The sequence below is a fragment of the Hyperoodon ampullatus genome, assembly GCF_949752795.1.
Source record: "Hyperoodon ampullatus genome assembly, chromosome: 2".
Taxonomy (NCBI): Eukaryota; Metazoa; Chordata; class Mammalia; order Artiodactyla; family Ziphiidae; genus Hyperoodon; species Hyperoodon ampullatus.
The window spans coordinates 10016741-10037030 of NC_136915.1; the positions used below are offsets into that span (position 1 = coordinate 10016741).

The following is a 20290-nucleotide window of genomic DNA, read 5'->3' on the forward strand; positions in this document are numbered from 1 at the left end:
AGAAATGTAGTGAATGGAATCTTTCCAACAGATACCAAGATGGAGAACACCCTTCAAAGAATCCCAGCCTTGGTGGCCAGTGGTATATAAGAAATGTTTGGGCATCACATTGAATGGGGGAAAGAGAGGCATGGAGAATTCTTTGGGGTTGAGGAAGGTTCTCACTTGCTTTGTGTCTTGAAATTTTAGAAGTATCTCCCTGTGGGGCTTCCCTGGTGGCGCAGTGCTTGAGAGTCCGCCTGCCGATGCAGGGGACACGGGTTTGTGCCCCGGTCTGGGAAGATCCCACATGCCGCGGAGCGGCTGGGCCATGGCCGCTGAGCCTGCACGTCCGGAGCCTGTGCTCCGCAACAGGAGAGGCCACAACAGTGAGAGGCCTGCGTACTGCAAAAAAAAAAAAAAAAAAAAAATCTCCCTGTGATGCAGCCCAGTGTGGGAGTCATCCCTGAAAGTGACAGACAGACACTTAAACACCAAATATAGCTTCTGAATTCTGTGAGGGAAATGGGTTGAAATTTGTGAACAGTGCTAAATATGAGGAGAAAAACAGAATTTTATTTCTGTGCTTAATGGCATTGCCTCAGTCAGAACCTGTGTTGAACTTAGCTAAGCTTGAGGAAACAGGAATTATCAAAATATACTTGGAAAGGGGTCAATGGGATTATGGTTTGATTCCCAAAGCCCCTGGAAAATGGCTGGGGCTAATTGCCATCTGGGAATCATCCTCTGTGGGAAGAACCTAGAAGAAAATACTTCCTCGTAGCGGCTGCCATGATGAGGACAGGGTTATTTGCTACTGACCCACGTTTATTTCTTCCCTGGCTCCAAGTTCCCAAGGAGCCCACAGCGCCACACTCAGTGGCTCTTAGACTTGGAAATGTCCAAATTCCCAGGGCTGGGTGCCTCACTCTCCATTCACATTCTCAGATTTAGTGTTTTTAAGCCAATTTTCTGAGCTGAGCCCATCTTTCTGGGAAGTAAGGAGCTCAGAGATAACAATGTCTTCTCTTAGTTACTCCCTGTAAATTTCTAGACTCCACCCAGAGAAAAAATTTTAATCTCAAGCCTGCCGAATAGGGAAGAAAACAAACATATTTTACACTGTTTGGGTCATTCACAGGGTCACTTAATGTATATTCAGCTGCATACTCCTCAGCCCCCACCCTTACTTCTCATTGTGATTATTACCTGACCACCATCAGAGAAGCCATGACTTAAGCCTGGAGGACCAACACATCCCCAGTTGCACTTCTCTTGCTCCTTGAATCAGTTCATGATTTGCTACGTTACCCACAGAACACTTAAATGGCAACTTGACACAAGGACTTTTTTTTTTAACCTTTTTATTGGAGTATAGTTGCTTTACAATCGTGTGTTAGTTTCTGCTTTATAACAAAGTGAATCAGCTATACATATACATATATCCCTATATCTGCTCTTTAGGACTTAGGACGTCTTTATATTGGGGCTTTGGGGGGAAAGAAACCACTGTTTTAGAAAGTTTTTAAAATTCTGGGACATTCTGATTATTTTGATCTGGCTGAAGATCCGCCAACAATCATGCTTTTGGTACTATTATTCTCATTCAGGAAGAGATTAAACCCTTCCTGTCTCACACCCAGAGCCACAACTGTCCATATTAGTAAAACTCGATCAGTGTTTGTGTAGTGAATCAGGAATGGTTCCTTGACTCTCTTGCCCCCCCCCTCCCCATTCTTTCTCTTTCTTGAATGAATATCTGATTCAGTCAACTCATCTGAAGAGAGACAAAGATCCAATCAGGATTAACCTGATGGACCGTCTAGAATCTAATTAGGTATAACTTTCTGATTGGAAGATAGTAGTTGAAAAGGGGGATGATGTGATTAGAAAGGTCTACAAAAGCCCCAAGTACCAAAGAAGAGATGCAGAATTTTCTTGCTCTGGTGTCACTGTCTGAGTTCTCCAACAGAACTGAGGTCTGAATACCCTGCCAATCACATCAGAACTGGTAAGTTAACAATCTCAGTTAAGGACACCCAGATCTCATCTATGGTAATCTGGTCTTGAATGATGGCATGCAGCTAGGGATGGCAGGGAGATTTTCCTTTTTCTTCCCTTTCAATGAATGGATTAAAGGTTTTTGTTTTGCCTCTAAGTGTAGCTTTGCCTTAATACCAAACATTTTGATCTGCACTTTGATGTATATCATTTTAAAATATCTTAACCAACAAGATTTACTTTTGAATGAGAAACATCTATCTATTTGGAATTTTATTTCTTGACATTTAAAATATTTAGTTTGTGCACAAATGACACTCATTTTAAGGGTATCTCCTTAATCTTTCCCAGCCAGGTTAACTGTAAGAACTGAAGATGGAGGCTGTGTTGGTCCACATAGCTCTCCTATTCCCATAGTCTTAGGACATTAAGTGATGGTCTGAGAGTTTGCCCCCAAAAAAGATGGGGGTCAGCTTTCAGGCTCATGATACCCACCTCCCAGCCAGACATAATTAAGCAAAAAAATGGATGGAAATGGATAGGCTAGTGGTTGATATTTCCATCTCCATGGTACTTGTGAGACTCTTCTTATGGTGCCAGAAGGGGCAGAGCTGTGACTTTGTGCCAACAGAGCCGAGAGTGGCATTTGGATAAATGGAGGCTCTTCCACTGCTGCTGGAGCAGTGACCTTGGCCCTGAATTGGTTCCTCTGAAGGGTAAGGAGACACATGAAGGTCTGCTCATGCTTGGCTTGAGAAGGATGACTTATTCCCTGCAAATATTCACAGGATTCCTTTTGGAGCAGAGTCAGCATGAGTGTCTGGAACCCACTCAGACTCCTGGACCTAGCAGCCATGGACCTGCTGAGGGATGAGGCCTCGGCCATCTCCACTTTGGAGTATCTGCCCACCGAGCTCTTTCCACCACTGTTCATTTTGGCCTTCTATGGGAGATACTGTGAGGTCCTGAAGGCCATGGTGCAAACCTGGCCCTTTGTCCGCCTGCCTCTGGGGGCTCTGATGCAGATGCCTCACTGGGGGACCTTTCAAGCAGTGTTGGATGGTATTGATGTCCTAGTTGCCCAGCAGGATCACCCCAGGTGAGTCTGATCCAGGTATCCTGGTAGAGTGCTAGACATCCTTGAGAGGCAGCTGGTGTCATAAGAGTGGATGGCCAGTTGATGGACTAGAGGCTTCTGATGATGCCAAATGAAGAGGCTCAGAGGCCTTAGCCATTGTTGAGTTCACTTTGGGAAATGCCTTCCAGAAATGTAGGAGTACCTAAGTTGAAAGGGCACCTGAAGGAACATGTCTCCACATCTTTCTAGGGATGCTTAAGGTACTAGAAGTGGAGAACCAGGAAGGATGGAAGGGGAAACAAGATGGAGGAAGGTGAGGCAGAGAGGGAAGAAGAGGGCAAGGCAGCAGGTGATGTCAGGAATGTGAAGTAAAAGCACACGTGGGAAGTCTGAGTGTTGCCTAAATTCCGAGACTGTGGTTTCGTTATGTGTGGCTCTTAAACCATCGCTGCCAATCTGCTGTTTCCCCACAGGAGGTGCAAGCTGCAGGTTCTGGATTTAAGGAATACTGGACAATATTTCTGGAGGATGTGGTCTGGATCCAATTCCCATGTGCACTCAAGCTCAGTGATGGCACGAGTGGCTGAGGACAGTTCAAGAACAAAGCAGCCGTTAGCTCGGTTGGAGGTGTTTGTAGAACTTCACCTCAAGGAAAGTAACCTGGATGAATTCCTCATCTACCTTATCCGGTGGGTGGAGCAGAGAAAAGCTTCCATACACCTGTGCTGTAAGAAGCTGAAGATCATTACAATGCCCACAGAAAACATTAAGGAAGTCCTGAGTAGGGTGCAGTTGGACTGTATCCAGGAGGTGCAAGTGAATTGCACCTGGCATCTGTCTACCCTGACCATGTTTGCTCCTCTCCTGGGCCAGATGAGTAATGTGCAGAGACTCTTTCTCTCCGATGTCTACTTGTCTGCCTTTGAGGAGCAGCAGCAGCATGTTTTCCAATTTACCTCTCAGTTCCTCAGACTTCACCACCTCCGGGATCTCTATATGGAATCTCCCTCCTTTCTTGAAGGTTGCCTGGACCAAATGCTCAGGTAAGTGTGGCCATACTGGCTGAGTAACAATAAACACAACAATAGAATGTGAATGCATTGTCTCCTTTGCTGCTCTATCTTGAAGTGTGGTATAACATAACCACACAAATCAAGGTAGAGGGCTAAACTAGCAGAGAGGCTCTGGAAAAGGACACCATTCTAAAAAGGTACAGATTAGACCATTCAGATCTATCAATGGAGGTTTTGTGATTTCTGCCTTAGGAAGAGATATCTATCTTTAATCAGATGACCTAGTAAAATATGTAAGCTGACCTGAACGTTTCTAAAGAGAAGCTCTGTGCTCACCCATTTAGTGACCACAGTGAGCCTGTCTCAAATTAATTTCAGCAAAAGTTGTGTTGTGCTCCAGATAAGGTAATTAACATATGGGAAATGCATGATTCTGGAGAGGATGGTTAAGGAGCTGGAGCCAAGAGGATTATAAAAAGGGGTAGGTGGGCTTCCCTGGTGGCGCAGTTGTTGAGAGTCCGCCTGCCGATGCAGGGGACACGGGTTCGTGCCCCGGTCCGGGAAGATCCCACATGCCGCGGAGCAGCTGGGCCCGTGAGCCATGGCCGCTGAGCCTGCGCGTCCGGAGCCTGTGCTCCGCAATGGCAGAGACTACAGCGGTGAGAGGCCCGTGTACCGCAAAAAAAAAAGGGGGGGGGTAGGTGATTTGCAGGTGATGCAGGGGTGTAAGTGAGCCCCTGTAGACTGGAAAATCACAGTTGATTTGGGAACTTGTACAGGTTGGTTTTCTATGCTTATCACCCAGGACTCTCACTTGGCCTGAGATATAGGTGCTGGGGGCCCAATAATGGACTGAAGGAACCTGAGTTGAAAGCATTTTTTTTCGTGTCTCTCAATATTAAAATTCAGTGATGCCACTTGATTGAAACTCTGTGTAAGACTCTCCTCTGAGCATGTTTTAGTCCATGCCATAATCTTCATTCATCCTCATAAGGAAGTAGAGTAAAATTTATTCTGCTTGACAGATGAGGAAAGAGCTTTCAAGATTCTGTGAACTCGACCCAGTCACACAAGGAAGATGAAAGGACTCAGGCTAAAATAAGATTGGGTATTCTGGGTATTGACCTTTATCTGATGGTCAGAACAACCTTGATCTTGGGCTTTTCTCTCACCTGGAGTTTACCTGCCATTCCAGTTTTCAAGACCTAATTCATTGGTTTCTCTCCAGCTGCCTGAAGACCCCCTTGGACAACCTCTCAATAACCAACTGCCAGCTTACAGAATCAGACGTGACACATCTGTCCCAGTGCCCGAACATCAGTCAGCTAAAAGGCCTGGATCTGAGTGGCGTCACTCTGACCAACTTTAGTCCTGAGCTCCTCCAAGTTCTGCTGGAGAAAGTTTCAGCCACTCTCCAAGAACTGGACTTAGATCTGTGTGGGATCATGGACTCCCAACTTGAGGCCATCCTGCCTGCCCTGAGCCACTGTTCCCAGCTCAGGACCTTCAGCATGTGTGGGAACCTCCTCTCCATGGCCATCATGGAGAAACTACTGCGTCATACTCATGGACTGCCCAGTTTAATTCTAGAGCTGTATCCTGCCCCAAGGGAGAGTTACAGCCCTCAGGGAGATTTCCACCCAGAGAGACTTGTCCAGCTTCAGGCTGGGCTGTTGAAGATTCTTAGAGACTTAGGACGTCCCAGGATCATCTGGATTAGCTCCAGCCCCTGTCCTCACTGTGGAGAAAACACATTCTATCATCCCGAGCCTGTTGTATACAGCTAAAATACCCCTGCCTAGTTGGTATTCTGCCTCGTTCTCTATCAAAAACTTTCTTCTGAGCACTTGGACTCCGAAATCTAGGCAAAGGTGCATCCTGAAGGGAAAACTGACCCATGGTTTCCAACATCTGATCAATGTGAATGGGGAAAGGAAAGGTGATCCAGCAAGGGTGCAGGATTGCAGGGGGAAATCTTGACTCAAGTAGTTGATGGGACATTCAGGAATATGTGTTTATAGAGTCTGAAATATTGATCTAAATTTCTGGAAGGAAGTTCAGGCTTGAGATACACATGTTGGAGTTACCCCTGAGTGGATGGCTGTAAATAAATGGTCAGAAATAAAGAGACCCCCAGTGTAAACCGACTGCTGCCCCCCATGATGTATTATTCTGTTTTTGCAGTTTATACCTCAGTAATCTTCAGTTACTGGTAAAAAAAAAAAAGGCACTGAGTTGTCTATAATCTGAAACCTTACCATTCCTGCAAATTCTTTATTCTATCTGGGGCATCTCTTACTGCATTGCTTATTTCTGTGGCTGTCCAGTGGGTTAATATACACAACAAGGAGAACATACTCAGTGGCCAATGAAACAATAGCATGAAGAGCTCTTGGCAGGGTCTTCACTGCTGACTCAGGCCATGATCCTGGAAATGAGTAGTCCTCGTGGTTCTCCTGGTGGGTCCATTAGTCTCAGTTTCTGGTCTTTGAATGTGCTGGGGAAAAGCTTCACTACACAAGGCAGTGCCCATGGTTCTGGAAGGTGTTATCTATACACGTAAGCTGAGCCTCTGGTCCTCACCAACCCATGCCTGTCATGGGTGGGTAGTGGTCCTTCTTTAATTAATCTAGTTGTGGCCAGTATAGACATCCAAATTCCTTTTAGCAAAATTTTAAAACCATGTAGGCATGTAACATGTTTTTAGTATTTTTATAGTGTGGTAAAAATTATACCATTTGGGGGCTTCCCTGGTGGTGCAGTGGTTGAGAGTCCACCTGCTGATGCAGGGACACGGGTTCATGCCCCGGTCCGGGAGGGTCCCACATGCTGTGGAGTGGCTGGGCTCGTGAGCCATGGCCATTGAACCTGTGCGTCCGGAGCCTGTGCTCCACAATGAGAGAGGCCACAGCAGTGAAAGGCCCACATACCGTTAAAAAAAAAAATTATACCATTTGGGGGAACCAGTTCATGTCAATTAGAGATTGACTTTATTCCCTTAATACCTCCTGTCTCTCCTCGTTATGCAAAACTGGTATAGAATGTTTTGACATCAGCATATCAGGATATATAACAAATACCTGTTATGTACCTCATACAACTCATAGCCTGCTGTCCCCATCATCTGTTTCACGTCCTCGGATTCAACCAACTTCAGATGGTTTAGTGCTATATTTACTATTGAAAAATATCTTTATGTAAGTGGACCCAAGTAGTTCAAACCCATGTTTCCAGTGTCAGCTGTATATATAGTTATGTATTAGAGGGGAGTTATTATGGGAATGGGCTTACATGGTTCCAGAGGCTGAGAAGTCCCACAGTCTGCTGTCTGTAAGCTAGAGAACCAGCAAAGCTGATGGTATAACTCAGACCAAAGTTTGAGGCTGAAAAACGGTGGAACTGACAGCATTATTCCAAGTCTGAGGCTGAAGGCCTGAGAACCAGAGGACCCCTGGTGTAAGTTCAGAGTATGAAGTCTCTAGAGCCACAAGCTTCAGTGTTCATGGGCAAGAAGAGAGAGAAGGTGAGAATTGGATTTCTTGTTCCATTCAGGCCCCCAAGGGTAGGATTATGCCCACCTACATTGGTGAAGGCAGATCTCTTCCCTCAGTCTATGGATTAAAATGCTAATCTCTTCCAGAAACACCCTCCCAGACACACCCAGAATTATTGTTTTACCAGATATCTGGGCATTCCTTCACCAAGGTGACTCAAAATTAACCATCACAGTCGCCCTAAACAAAAGGCACCAAAATGAAGACTCCTCGTTACAAAATCAAAGACTGGTGTTATTGGCTTGAGGGAGGAATAGGATATAAGGGTGGGAGGACTTTAGGCAAGGGCCTCATTTTCCCCATAACATGAAGATAATGGCGCACACTCAAGTTACAGGATTTCAGCACGAATCAATGAGACAATGTTAGTTGGTGGCCTGGCACAGGACCTGACATGCAGTAAGAGCTCAGCAATAGGGTCTTTCCCTTGTTTTTTCCTCCTGGTGGACACACCCACTATCTTCATCCTCTAGTTTACCCTCTATTCCTGACAACCTCAAGGAGAGCAGAATCCAGGGTGTGAAGTGGGACTCAGGTTATACCTCTGGCACCAAAGAATCCTGATTCACCCAGGGTGCTTTAGCAGCCAGTGCAGAGAGGGGGAAAGAGAAGAGATTGGATTCATCTCTAGTGATTATTAGGTAGACATTCTGAGTCTCAGAACTTTTAGGCACCTACTGGTAGACCAGACCAGAGGATATAAATTAGTTTTGCTAGCAGAACTATATAATTCAGTATTTTAAAAAAATCTTGAAACCACTATATGACGTTTTGGGGGGCTCTGAAGAGCTCGGGTCCTTTATGTCCTCCATGCAGAAAGAATTCAGTGAGAGGCAAAGTGATAGATAAGAAGTGATTTATTAGAATAGGATGCTTGTGAGGCTTATAAGTGGGTGGGCAACAGGGTGCTGCCCTGGAGAACTTAGTGGGCTACAGTTTAATAATCAAAGGAAAAGTGGGGAGGAAGAAAAGACCACCTTCTTCTTCATTCTTGAGTAGATGTCATGCCTCCATCATCAGCTCCTCCTCCAGGTTGGACAGGGGAGTTTTCTTGTCCCTACATGGTCAAGCCTGGACTGTCATGGCACTATGAAAAAATTATTTTAGGTCTCAGTACAATGAGGGTCTTTCACTTTGAAATGCCACCTTTCCATAAATTATTGTTTTTCATGGGGGTAGAGAGCATGTCCTAGGGGCCATTAACTTACTGAGCTCACGGGGCAGGATGTGGGTCTCATGCCACCATTTTTTTATTGTTTGGGGGCATGTCTCATGTTTCTGTTGCATGGTTTTGTTGCTAAGCATGCCTGCTTGGTTTTGTGGTCAAGCAAGCCTGTTTTCTTAAGTGATCATTAACTTAGAGGGGTTTCCCATATATATTTTTTTACTTAATCCCCTCATGGAATTAACTACTTAATTACCTACTTTGTCCCTTTACTCTGTCCCTATCAATCTTATATTATGTAAATGTTAGTTGAGTAAATAATTACACTGTGATTTCTATAAATAATAAAGATATAAATGTTCCTTAAAAATTATAAAGTATCCTTTATCAAAGATAAGGTGAGGCTTCCCTGGTGGCGCAGTGGTTGAGAGTCTGCCTGCCGATGCAGGGGACACGGGTTTGTGCCCCGGTCTGGGAAGATCCCACATGCTGCTGAGTGGCTAGGCCCGTGAGCCATGGCTGCTGAGCCTGCGCATCCGGAGCCTGTGCTCTGCAACGGGAGAGGCCACAACAGTGAGAGGCCCGCGCACTGCAAAAAAAAATAATAATAATAAATAAAAGATAAGGTGACCGTATGTGCGTGGGTTTATCTCTGGGCTCTCTATCCTGTTCCATTGATCTATTTTTCTGTTTTTGTGACAGTACCATACTATCTTGATTACTGTAGCTTTGTAGTATAGTCTGAAGTCAGGGAGCCTGATTCCTCCAGCTCCATTTTTCATTCTCAAGATTGCTTTGGCTATATGGGGTCTTTTGTGTTTCCATACAAATTGTGAAATTTTTTGCTCTAGTTCTGTGAAAAATGCCAGTGGTAGTTTGATAGGGATTGCATTAAGTCTGTAGATTGCTTTGGATAGTAGAGTCATTTTCACAATGTTGCTTTTTCTAATCTAAGAGCATGGTATATCTCTCCATCTATTTGTATCATCTTTAATTTCTTTCAACAGTGTCTTATAATTTTATGCATACAGGTCTTGTCTCCTTAGGTAGGTTTATTCCTAGGTATTTTATTCTTTTTGTTGCAGTGGTAAATGAGAGTGTTTTCTTAATTTCACTTTCAGATTTTTCATCATTAGTGTATAGGAATGCCAGAGATTTCTGTGCATTAATTTTGTATCCTGCTACTTTACCAAATTCATTGATTAGCTCTAGTAGTTTTCTGGTAGCATCTTTAGGATTCTCTATGTATAGTATCATGTCATCTGCAAACAGTGACAGCTTTACTTCTTCTTTTCTGATTTGGATTCCTTTTATTTCCTTTTCTTCTCTGATTGCTGTGGCTAAAACTTCCAAAACTATGTTGAATAAGAGTGGTGAGAGTGGGCAACCTTGTCTTGTTCTTAATCTTAGTGGAAAAGGTTTCAGTTTTTCACCATTGAGGATGATGTTGGCTGTGGGTTTGTCATATATGGCCTTTATTATGTTGAGGTAAGTTCCTTCTATGCCTACTATCTGGAGGGTTTTTATCATAGATGGGTGTTGAATTTTGTCGAAAGCTTTCTCTGCGTCTATTGAGATGATCATATGGATTTTCTCCTTCAATTTGTTAATATGCTGTATCACATTGATTGATTTGCGTAAAGTGAAGAATCCGTGCATTCCTGGGATAAACCCCACTTGATCATGGTGTATGATCCTTTTAATGTGCTGCTGGATTCTGATTGCTAGTATTTTGTTGAGGACTTTTGCATCTGTGTTCATCAGTGATATTGGCCTGTAGTTTTCTTTTTTTGTGTGGCATATTTGTCTGGTTTTGGTACCAGGGTGATGGTGGCCTCGTAGAATGAGTTTGGGAGTGTTCCTCCCTCTGCTATATTTTGGAAGAGTTTGAGAAGGATAGGTGTTAGCTCTTCTCTAAATGTTTGATAGAATTTGCCTGGGAAGCCATCTGGTCCTGGGCTTTTGTTTGTTGGAAGATTTTAAATCACAGTTTCAATTTCAGTGTTTGTGATTGGTCTGTTCATATTTTCTACTTCTTCCTGGTTCAGCCTCAGAAGGTTGTGCATTTCTAAGAATTTGTCCATATCTTCCAGGTTGTCTATTTTATTGGCATAGAGTTTCTTGTAGTAATCTCTCATGATCCCTTGTATTTCTGCAGTGTCAGTTGTTACTTCTTTTTCATTTCTAAATCTGGTGATATGAGTCTTCTCCCTTTATTTCTTGATGAGTCTGGCTAATGGTTTATCAATCTGTTTATCTTTTCAAAGAACCAGCTTTTAGTATTATTGATCTTTGCTATTGTTTCCTTCATTTCTTTTTCATTTATTTCTGATTTGATCTTTATAGTTTCTTTCCTTCTGCTAACTTTGGTGGTTTATTTTTCTTGTTCTTCTTTCTCTAATTGCTTTAGGTGTAAGATTAGGTTGTTTATTTGAGATGTTTCTTGTTTCTTGAGGTAGGATTATATTGCTATAAACTTCCCTCTTAGAACTGCTTTTGCTGCATCCCACAGGTTTTGAGTCATCGTCATTTTCATTGTCATTTGTCTCTAGGTATTTTTAAATTTCCTCTTTCATTTCTTCACTGATCTCTTGGTTATTTAGTAGTGTATTGTTTAGCCTCCATGTGTTTGTATTTTATACAGTTTTTTTTCCTGTAATTGATATCTAGTCTCATAGCATTGTGGTCGGAAAAGGTACTTGATATGATTTCAATTTTCTTAAATTTACCAAGGCTTGATTTGTGACCCAAGATATGATCTATCCTGGAGAATGTTCCATGAACACTTGAGAAGAAAGTGTATTCTGTTATTTTTGGATGGAATGTCCTATAAATATCAATTAATTCCATCTTGTTTAATGTATCATTTAAAGCTTGTGTTTCCTTATTATTTTCATTTTGGATGATCTGCCCATTGGAGAAAGTGGGGTGTTAAAGTCCCCTACTGTGATTGTGTTACTGTCAATTTTCCCTTTTATGGCTGTTATTATTAGCCTTATGTATTGAGGTACTCTTATGTTGGGTGCATAAATATTTACAATTGTTATATCTTCTTCTTGGATTGATCCCTTGATCATTATGTAGTGTCCTTCTTTGTCTCTTGTAATAGTCTTTGTTTTAAAGTCTATTTTGTCTGATATGAGAATTACTACTCCAGCTTTCTTTTGATTTCCATTTGCATGGAATATCTTTTTCCATCCCCTCACTTTCAGTCTGTATGTGTCCTTAGGTCTGAAGTGGGTCTCTTCTAGAGAGCATATATACGGGTCTTGTTTTTATATCCATTCAGCCAGTCTAGTCTTTTGGTTGGAGTATTTAATCCATTTACATTTAAGGTAATTATTGATATGCCTGTTCCTATGACCATTTTCTTAATTGTTTTGGGTTTGTTATTGTAGGTCTTTCCCTTCTCTGGTGTTTCCTGCCTAGAGAAGTTCCTTTAGCATTTGTTGTAAAGCTGGTTTGGTTGTGCTGAATCCTCTTAGCTCTGTTTGTCTGTAAAGGTTTTAATTTCTCTGTGAAATCTGAGTGAGATCCTTGCTGGGTAGAATAATCTTGGTTGTAGGTTTTTCCCTTTCATCACTTTAAATATGTCCTGCCACTCCCTTCTGGCTTGCAGAGTTTCTGCTTAAAAGATCAGCTGTTAACCTTTTGGGGATTCCCTTGTATGTTATTTGTTGTTTTTCCCTTGTTGCTTTTAATATTTTTTCTTTGTATTTAATTTTTGATAGTTTGATTAATATGTGTCTTGATAAAGGAGGCAAGAATATACAATGGAGAAAAGACAGCCTCTTCAATACATGGTGCTGGGAAAACTGGACGGCTTCATGTAAAAGAATGAAATTAGAACACTCCCTAAAACATTACACAATAATAAACTCAAAATGGATTAAAGACCTAAATGTAAGGCCAGAAACTATCAAACTCTTAGAGAAAACATAGGTAGAACACTCTATGACATAAATCACAGCCAGATCATTTTTGACCCAGCTCCTAGGGAAAAGGAAATAAAAACAAAAATAAACAAATGGGACCTAATGAAACTTAATAGCTTTTACACAGTAAAGGAAACCATAAACAAGATGAAAAGGCAACCCTCAGAATGGGAGAAAGTATTTGCAAATGAAGCAACTGACAAAAGATTAATCTCCAAAATTTACAAGCAACTCATGCAGCTCAATATCAAAAAACCAAATAACCCAATCCAAATATGAGCGGAAGACATAAACAGGCATTTTTCCAAAGAAGATATACAGATTGCCAACAAACACATGAAAGAATGCTCAACATCATTAGTCATTAGAGAAATGCAAATCAAAATGACAATGCGATATCATATCACACCAGTCACAATGGCCATCATCGAAATATCTAGAGATGATAAATGCTGGAGAAGGTGTGGATAAAAGGGAACCCTCTTGCACTGTTGGTGGGAATGTAAACTGATACAGTCACTATGGAGAACATTATGGAGGTTCCTTAAAAAACTAAAAATAGAACTACCATATGACCCAGCAATCCCACTACTGGGCATATACCCTGAGAAAACCATAATTCAAAAAGAGACATGTACCATAATGTTCATTGCAGCTCTATTTACAATAGCCCAGAGATGGAAACAACCTAAGTGTCCATTATTGGATGAATGGATAAAGAAGATGTGGCACATATATACAATGGAATATTACTTAGCCATAAAAAGAAACGAAATTGAGTTATTTGTAGTGAGGTGGATGGACCTAGAGTCTGTTATACAGAGTGAAGTAAGTCAGAAAGAGAAAAACAAATACCGTATGCTAACACATATATATGGAATCTAAGGGAAAAAAATGTCATGAAGAGCCTAGGGTTAGGACGGGAATAAAGACACAGACCTACTAGAGCATGGACTTGAGGATATGGAGAGGGGGAAGGGTAAGCTGTGACAAAGTGAGAGAGTGGCATGGACATATATACACTACCAAATGTAGGGTGGATAGCTAGTGGGAAACAACCACATGGCACAGGGAGATCAGCTAGGTGGTTTGTGACCAACTAGAGGGGTGGGATAGGGAGGGTGGGAGGGAGGGAGATGCAAGAGGGAAGAGATATGGGAACATATATATATGTATAACTGATTCACTTTGTTGTAAAGCAGAAACTAACACACCATTGTAAAGCAATTATACTCTAATAAAGATGTTAAAAAAAATAAAGAAGATGCGGCACATATATACAATGGAACATTACTCAGCCGTAAAAAGAAACGAAATTGAGTTATTTGTAGTGAGGTGGTTGGACATAGAGTCTGTCATACAGAGTGAAGTAAGTCAGAAAGAGAAAAACAAATACTGTATGCTAGCACATATACATGGAATCTAAAAAAAAAAAAAAGTCATGAAGAGCCTAGGGGCAAGATGGGAATAAAGACCCAGACGTACTAGAGAATGGACTTGAGGACACGGTAAGGGGGAAGGGTAAGCTGGGACAAAGTGAGAGAGTGGTAGTGTATATATGGACATACATATATCCATTACCAAATGTAAAATAGATAGCTAGTGGGAAGAAGCTTCATAGCACAGGGAGATCAGCTCAGTGCTTTGTGACCACCTAGAGGGGTGGGATAGGGAGGGTGGGAAGGAGACACAAGAGGGAGGAGATATAGGGATATACGTATACATATAGCTGATTCACTTTGTTATACAGCAGAAACTAACACATCATTGTAAAGCAATTATACTCCAATAAAAATTTAAGAAAAAAATTATAATGTAAATTTAATACTTTTAAAGAGTGAATGTTTACTTTTAGGAAAAGTTTAAATTGATTTGTAGCCTCTAAACAAATGAGACTTTAAAACTGATTTTAAACATTAATGAACAAGAATGGTTTCTTCTTTAAGAAATTTTAGAATAATAAAAGTTTAGGGCTGGAAAGTTTACAGTCATATATATTTTTTACAGTAGACTTTATTTCTTGGGGCAGTTTTAAGTTCATCTCGAAAATGAGCAGAAAGTACAAAGAGTTCCCATTTAACTCCTACCCCACCACATGCACAGCCTTCAGAACTATAAACTTCCTTCACCAGCTTGGTACATTTGTTACATTGATGAACCTACATTGACACATCATTATCACCCAAAGTCCATAGTTTACATTAAGGTTCAGTCTTGGCGGTGTAGTTTCTATGGGTTTTGGCAATCATATAATGACGTATATCCATCATTATCATATCATAGAGAGGACTTTCACTGCTATAAAAGTACTTTTGCTCTTTTTCATCCCTCCCTCTCCCTCATTCCCTGGAAACCACTGATCTCTTTTGCTGTCCCCAGAGATTGGTCTTTTCCACAATGTCACATAGTTGGAATCATACAATATGTAGCCTTTTCAGATAGGCTTCTTTGAATTATTAATACAAATTTAAGCTTCCTCCAAGTGTTTTCATGGTTTGATAACATACCATTGTCTGAATATACTGCAGTTTATTTATTCATTTACCTACTGAAGGACATGTTAGTTGCTTCCAAGTTTTGGCAATTATGAATAAAGCTGCTCTAAGCATCTGTGTGCACATTTGTTGTGGACATAAGATTTAAACTCATTTGAGTAGATACCAGGGAGTGAGATGGCTGGATTGTATGATTAGGGTGTGTATTACAATTATTTACCTTGACAATCTCACCTGTTAGAGATTGTCCCATAAAGGGCAGGTATTGTGTCCCTCACACTGTGGTAGTACAACTGAACACAAAGCCTGAACTGCATGGTGTGTGGAAATCTTTAACATCAGTTTATAGCCAAATGATACTTTTCACTGAAATGCAGATCTGTGCAAAATCAACATTTTCTGGCTACCAATAACATAGATAAGTTGATATGGAAGAAATAGCAATTGTGGTCTATATATTTGTACATGTAAATGTACATGAAAGAAAAGTTTTGTTTTCAATACTATTTTTTTTTGTTTTGCCCAAAGCAATACAAGACCCATTCTCAATGTACAACATTCCAATAATACAGATAGAGCAGGCATCTCCACTGAACTTCCTCCTCATCCCAAGCCCCTCTCCAGAGGGCAAAGTTTAGTGTATTTTCCAGACTTCTCTCTGACTTTCTATACATTTATACGTTCATGTAGAAATATCTGGTTTGTCTTCCCTTATAGAGGAGATGTCTTAGTGTGGTTTTGATCATCTTGCTTTTTTCACTTAAGGGTAGGTCTTAAAAATCCATCCTTATTCGTATTAACTTGCATATTTTATTCCATAAAAATGAATGGTCCACAGTTTAACCCTTTGCCTGTTTGTGTACATTTAGTTTGTTCCATTTTTGTTCTTGTTGTTGTTACCAAGCATATACTACAAAAATCCTTATGCCCAGGAAAGCTTCTCTTTGGTTTCTCAGTGTTTTCTCCATCTCTCTAAATTATTCATTTTATCTTATCTTAGATCAACTTCACCAACTTCTGACAGGCCCTCCACTATCTTCTATTAAAAAAAAATAGCAAGAAGGAAGAAAAGAAAATCCTCACATGACTTCATCTTATCCTCCAGTTCTTATATCCATGGGCTGAACTGCTCTACTTTTATTTTTTTAATCTGTGCAATTTCTTTGGAATAATAGATTCTGTGGTTAAAACAAGGTAGTAAATATCTGGACCAGATTCTCTCTCAGGTCTTCCAGCAAGGTAGGAGTCAATGACTCCAAAATTTTATTACAAATGTTAAAGTGAGCAGTGCCTTGCCAGGATCTGGGGCAGCATAGTGCAATATTCAAGAGCACTGACAAACAGACGGGACAGAATTCCAGTTTTAACATTTACTGGTGTGTGTCCTTGAAGAAGTTTCTGTCCTTCTCTGAATCTATGTCTTCCCCTATTGAATGGGTACCATGATGATCTCTAACTCAGATACAAACACTGAGCCCAGAACTTGTTGCAGAGTAAATCCTCCAAAAATGGCAGCAGCTGTTTCTTGACATTCAAAGACCACAAGCATAAATAGCCAGGCCCCAGGGAATGACCCAGCTCTGCAGCAGAGTCCAGTAACCTGCCAGCTGGTCCCTCTGCCAAGATGTGATGGGTTGACTGTGGAACCCAGCATCTTAGGAGCCAAGCCTGGGTGACCCCCTAGAGTTCAGCCCATTGGCTGGCACAAGCCCCCTGGTGGCCAATTTGACACCAATTTGCAGGTGGCTATGGCTTCAGGATCACGGTTTGTCTGATTGGTGCCAACTCATGGGAGCAGATGTGAAAATAAGTCAACACCTGATTGCCCCCTGCCCCCAACGATTTTCTGTTTCTTCTTGGCAAACATCTGGGGGTTGTTGGTGAACTCCAGTGGGCCAATGCTCAGATAATTCATCCATGAATTTGAAGGCGTAGCCGTGTTGACCTGCAAACCCTGTGGGGCTCACTCCGAGGTCCCAGTTCTGGTCAGACATTTCTTGCTGGCACATTTCATGCTCTGGGCCTCCGGTTCTTTGTCTGAAAAGAAACTGTCTCTGAGGTCCCCAGTTCACTGTAGTTGCCAGATACACTCCTGAATCTGGATTTTGTGCTAGATTATTTTTTTTCTTGAACTAAGGTTCCGATAGTCACTGGAGTAGGAACAACTTGGATACATGCCGTTTCTGTAGCCTAGGTCCCCAAATCCCACTTTGGGGTCATCCCACCCTTTGCCCACTGCAGGAGTGGGTGAACAGTTTCCTTCTCTCCCAGTCTCAGGTCAAATTGCCTGGGCATCTTCCTACATGAGACACAAACCCCACAGAACCCAGGGCCAGACAGGGGGTGAGTGAAGGATTGCAGGCAGGGACCATGGAGACCTGGAGGGCACGGGTCCCCACATCAGGGAAGCTGCCTCGCAGTTCATGCCCAGTGACACCCCTTAGGGATGTGGGTTCAGTGATGCTACATTTTTCTTTTAAGATTTTTTCTTCAAGGGATATTGGGCAGTAAATTATGATTAAAAAAAACTTGATTTTTAACCTCTGGCCACAAATCTTATTTGTTAAAACATTGTCCCAAAACATGCCTGTAGGAGTCTCTTGAGCCCCACTGTTGAGAGGCCTCCAGGGGAACTACCCCCCACCCCAGACCCCAAGTTCTCCACCTGGTTTGCCGTATCCTACAGAAAAAACAAACTTCTGGTTGACCTGTATCCTGTATTTCTCTACACTCTACCTATTTGCAGGGGACTGACCATTACTGACTTCATTCTGGCAAAGAAGACATGCAGATGGCCAACAGGTACTTGAAAAGATGCTCAGCATCACTAATCAGGGAAATGCAAATCACAACCACAAGGAGATATCACCTCACACATTTTAGAATGGCTGTTATCAAGAAGACAAGAGATAACCAGTGACGGTGAGGGTGTGAAGACAAAGGAGCCCTTGTGTAGCCACTGTGCTGGGAATGTAAGAATGTGCAGACAATGTGGAAAACAGTATGGAGGTACCATAACATCCAGCAATTTCAGTTCTGGTTATATATATGAAGATAATGAAATCACTTTCTCAAAAAGATATCTGTAGCCCTAAGTTCTCTGCAGCATTATTTACAATAGTCAAGAAAGGGAAACAACCTAAGTGTCAATCAATGAATGATGAAGAAAATGTGAATATATATATAATACATATATATTCATATATATATATATGAATATTATTCAGGCTTGAAACCATAAAAAAGAAGAAAATCCTGCCATTTTCAACAATATGGACAGATCATTAGGGCATTATGTTAAGTGAAACAAGTCAAAGAAAAATTTATGGGGAAATGAATAAAGGCGGTCAAAAGGTACAAACTTCTAGTTATAAAATAAATGTGTCATAGGGATGTAATGTATAGCACAGTGACAAAAGTTAACAATTCTGTATTGCGTACTTGAAAAAAAATGCTAGGAGAGTAGATCTTTAAAGTTCTCACCACAGGAAAAAAATTTAACTACATGAAGTGATGGATGATAACTAAACTTATCGTGGTGATAATTTCACAGTGTATACATACATCAGATCATTATGTTGTACACCGAAAAAGAGGTCAATCGTATCTCAATAAAACTGGAAAAATTCTTCTAGGAAAATATGCCAAAAGAAAACTGAAAAAAGAAAAGAGTCACGGCTTTTACAATGGAAAAGAGAAAAACAAATATTTGCACTTAGGGTTGATTTAGCTGTATAAACTTAAAAGAACCAACTGAGAAGGAATAGAGAGAGTGTGGCTGTATCACTCTGTGCAAACCCTCACCATTCAGACCATACCAGGTGTGCTTGGATGGTGTGTACCAGAATAAATAACAATATAAGAATAAAACAATCTTCCCCTAACTTTCTTCACCAGTAGGGAAAGAATTAATAAGATCATGAAAATCTTCTGATGGATCCTTCCTGAACTGCCTGCACCTCTTTGCCCAGCCTCAGTGGCTTACTTCCTGTTCTCAAGTTGGCCACGCTCTTCACTACATCAGGATTTGCACAATGCACCCATGGCTCCAACATGATCCCCTCAACTGGCATGTATACTTCCAAACTCTAAGTCAGTCTCCTGAACTTCTGCTAGGCCCATCTGTTCACATCCTTGTAAAATCCAGCTTTAGGAAGAACCCTGATTAGTCAGTTTTAGAAGAATCCACACCTTTGATACCTGATATTCCAATAATATCTGATCCAAGTTCCTCATTCTCCACTCTTGGTATCTGATCACCCTGGACAGCCTTCGGTAGGAATCCTGTTACACTGGTTTAGCCAGATTTCCCCCAGAACTGAAGTCTCCTCATAGTAATTTTCCAGCCACAAACCCCCCTGCTTGTTGGTTGTGAATCCTCAAATGTCTTCATTGTATTGTGAATGGAGACCAGTTCCATACTGGTGTATCTTTTCCTCTGTTGCAATAATCCTGAATAAAATTCATCTTTACCATATAAACCTGTGTCTGTCTCTGGTTTTCTTTGACACAGATCCCACAGTTGATTACTGCTCAGACAAGAAAACTCCTTCCCAGTATCCTGCAAATTCCCAAATATCCCAGAGAGGCTCAACTTTGAGTCTGCCCACTTTGGACCTTTCCATTTCATCCCTGGAGTTTTCTTCAGAGAATTAGTTACAACCTGCCACTTTAAAACAATGGTCTTTTTGGATCTCATGGAAGCTGCAAACCCATAGAAACATCCCCACCTGAGACACTGCGATTTCCCCATTTCCACTAACATACAAGTGAAGTCTCTCAGTCAGTCCTCTCCAAAATTTAGGTTGTTTGACAACTCAGGGTTCCTTGGTTCCTTCTGATCCCGTCAACAAAGGGAATCTACCAGTTATTCATTGCATGGCAGTGGGCAGATTCCTCTACTGAATAAAACCCCAATCCACCAGGTTAAAAATGCAGAAAAATAGCAGTGACCTCTAGATTTTCTGTGAAGGTTACCTGAACTAGTGGGTAAAAAGTGCCAGCACCATTGCTCACCCAGTTTGTGTTCAATAAACAAAGATGGTTATGATTATTCTTGTTACAAATCTC

The 20290-nt window shown here is 41.5% G+C and overlaps 1 protein-coding gene across 1 annotated transcript; it reads left to right on the forward strand.

Annotated features, from left to right (window-relative positions):
* Window positions 1–2792: 2792 nt before the first annotated feature.
* LOC307063597 (PRAME family member 4-like) lies at window positions 2793–5858 on the forward strand (the record flags this gene model as incomplete). The annotated part of the gene is made up of 3 exons (XM_079719816.1): window positions 2793–3079; window positions 3532–4101; window positions 5300–5858. The coding sequence occupies 3 exons, from the start codon at window positions 2793–2795 to the stop codon at window positions 5856–5858; spliced, it is 1416 nt and encodes a 471-aa protein (XP_079575942.1).
* Between the last annotated feature and the right edge of the window lie 14432 nt (window positions 5859–20290).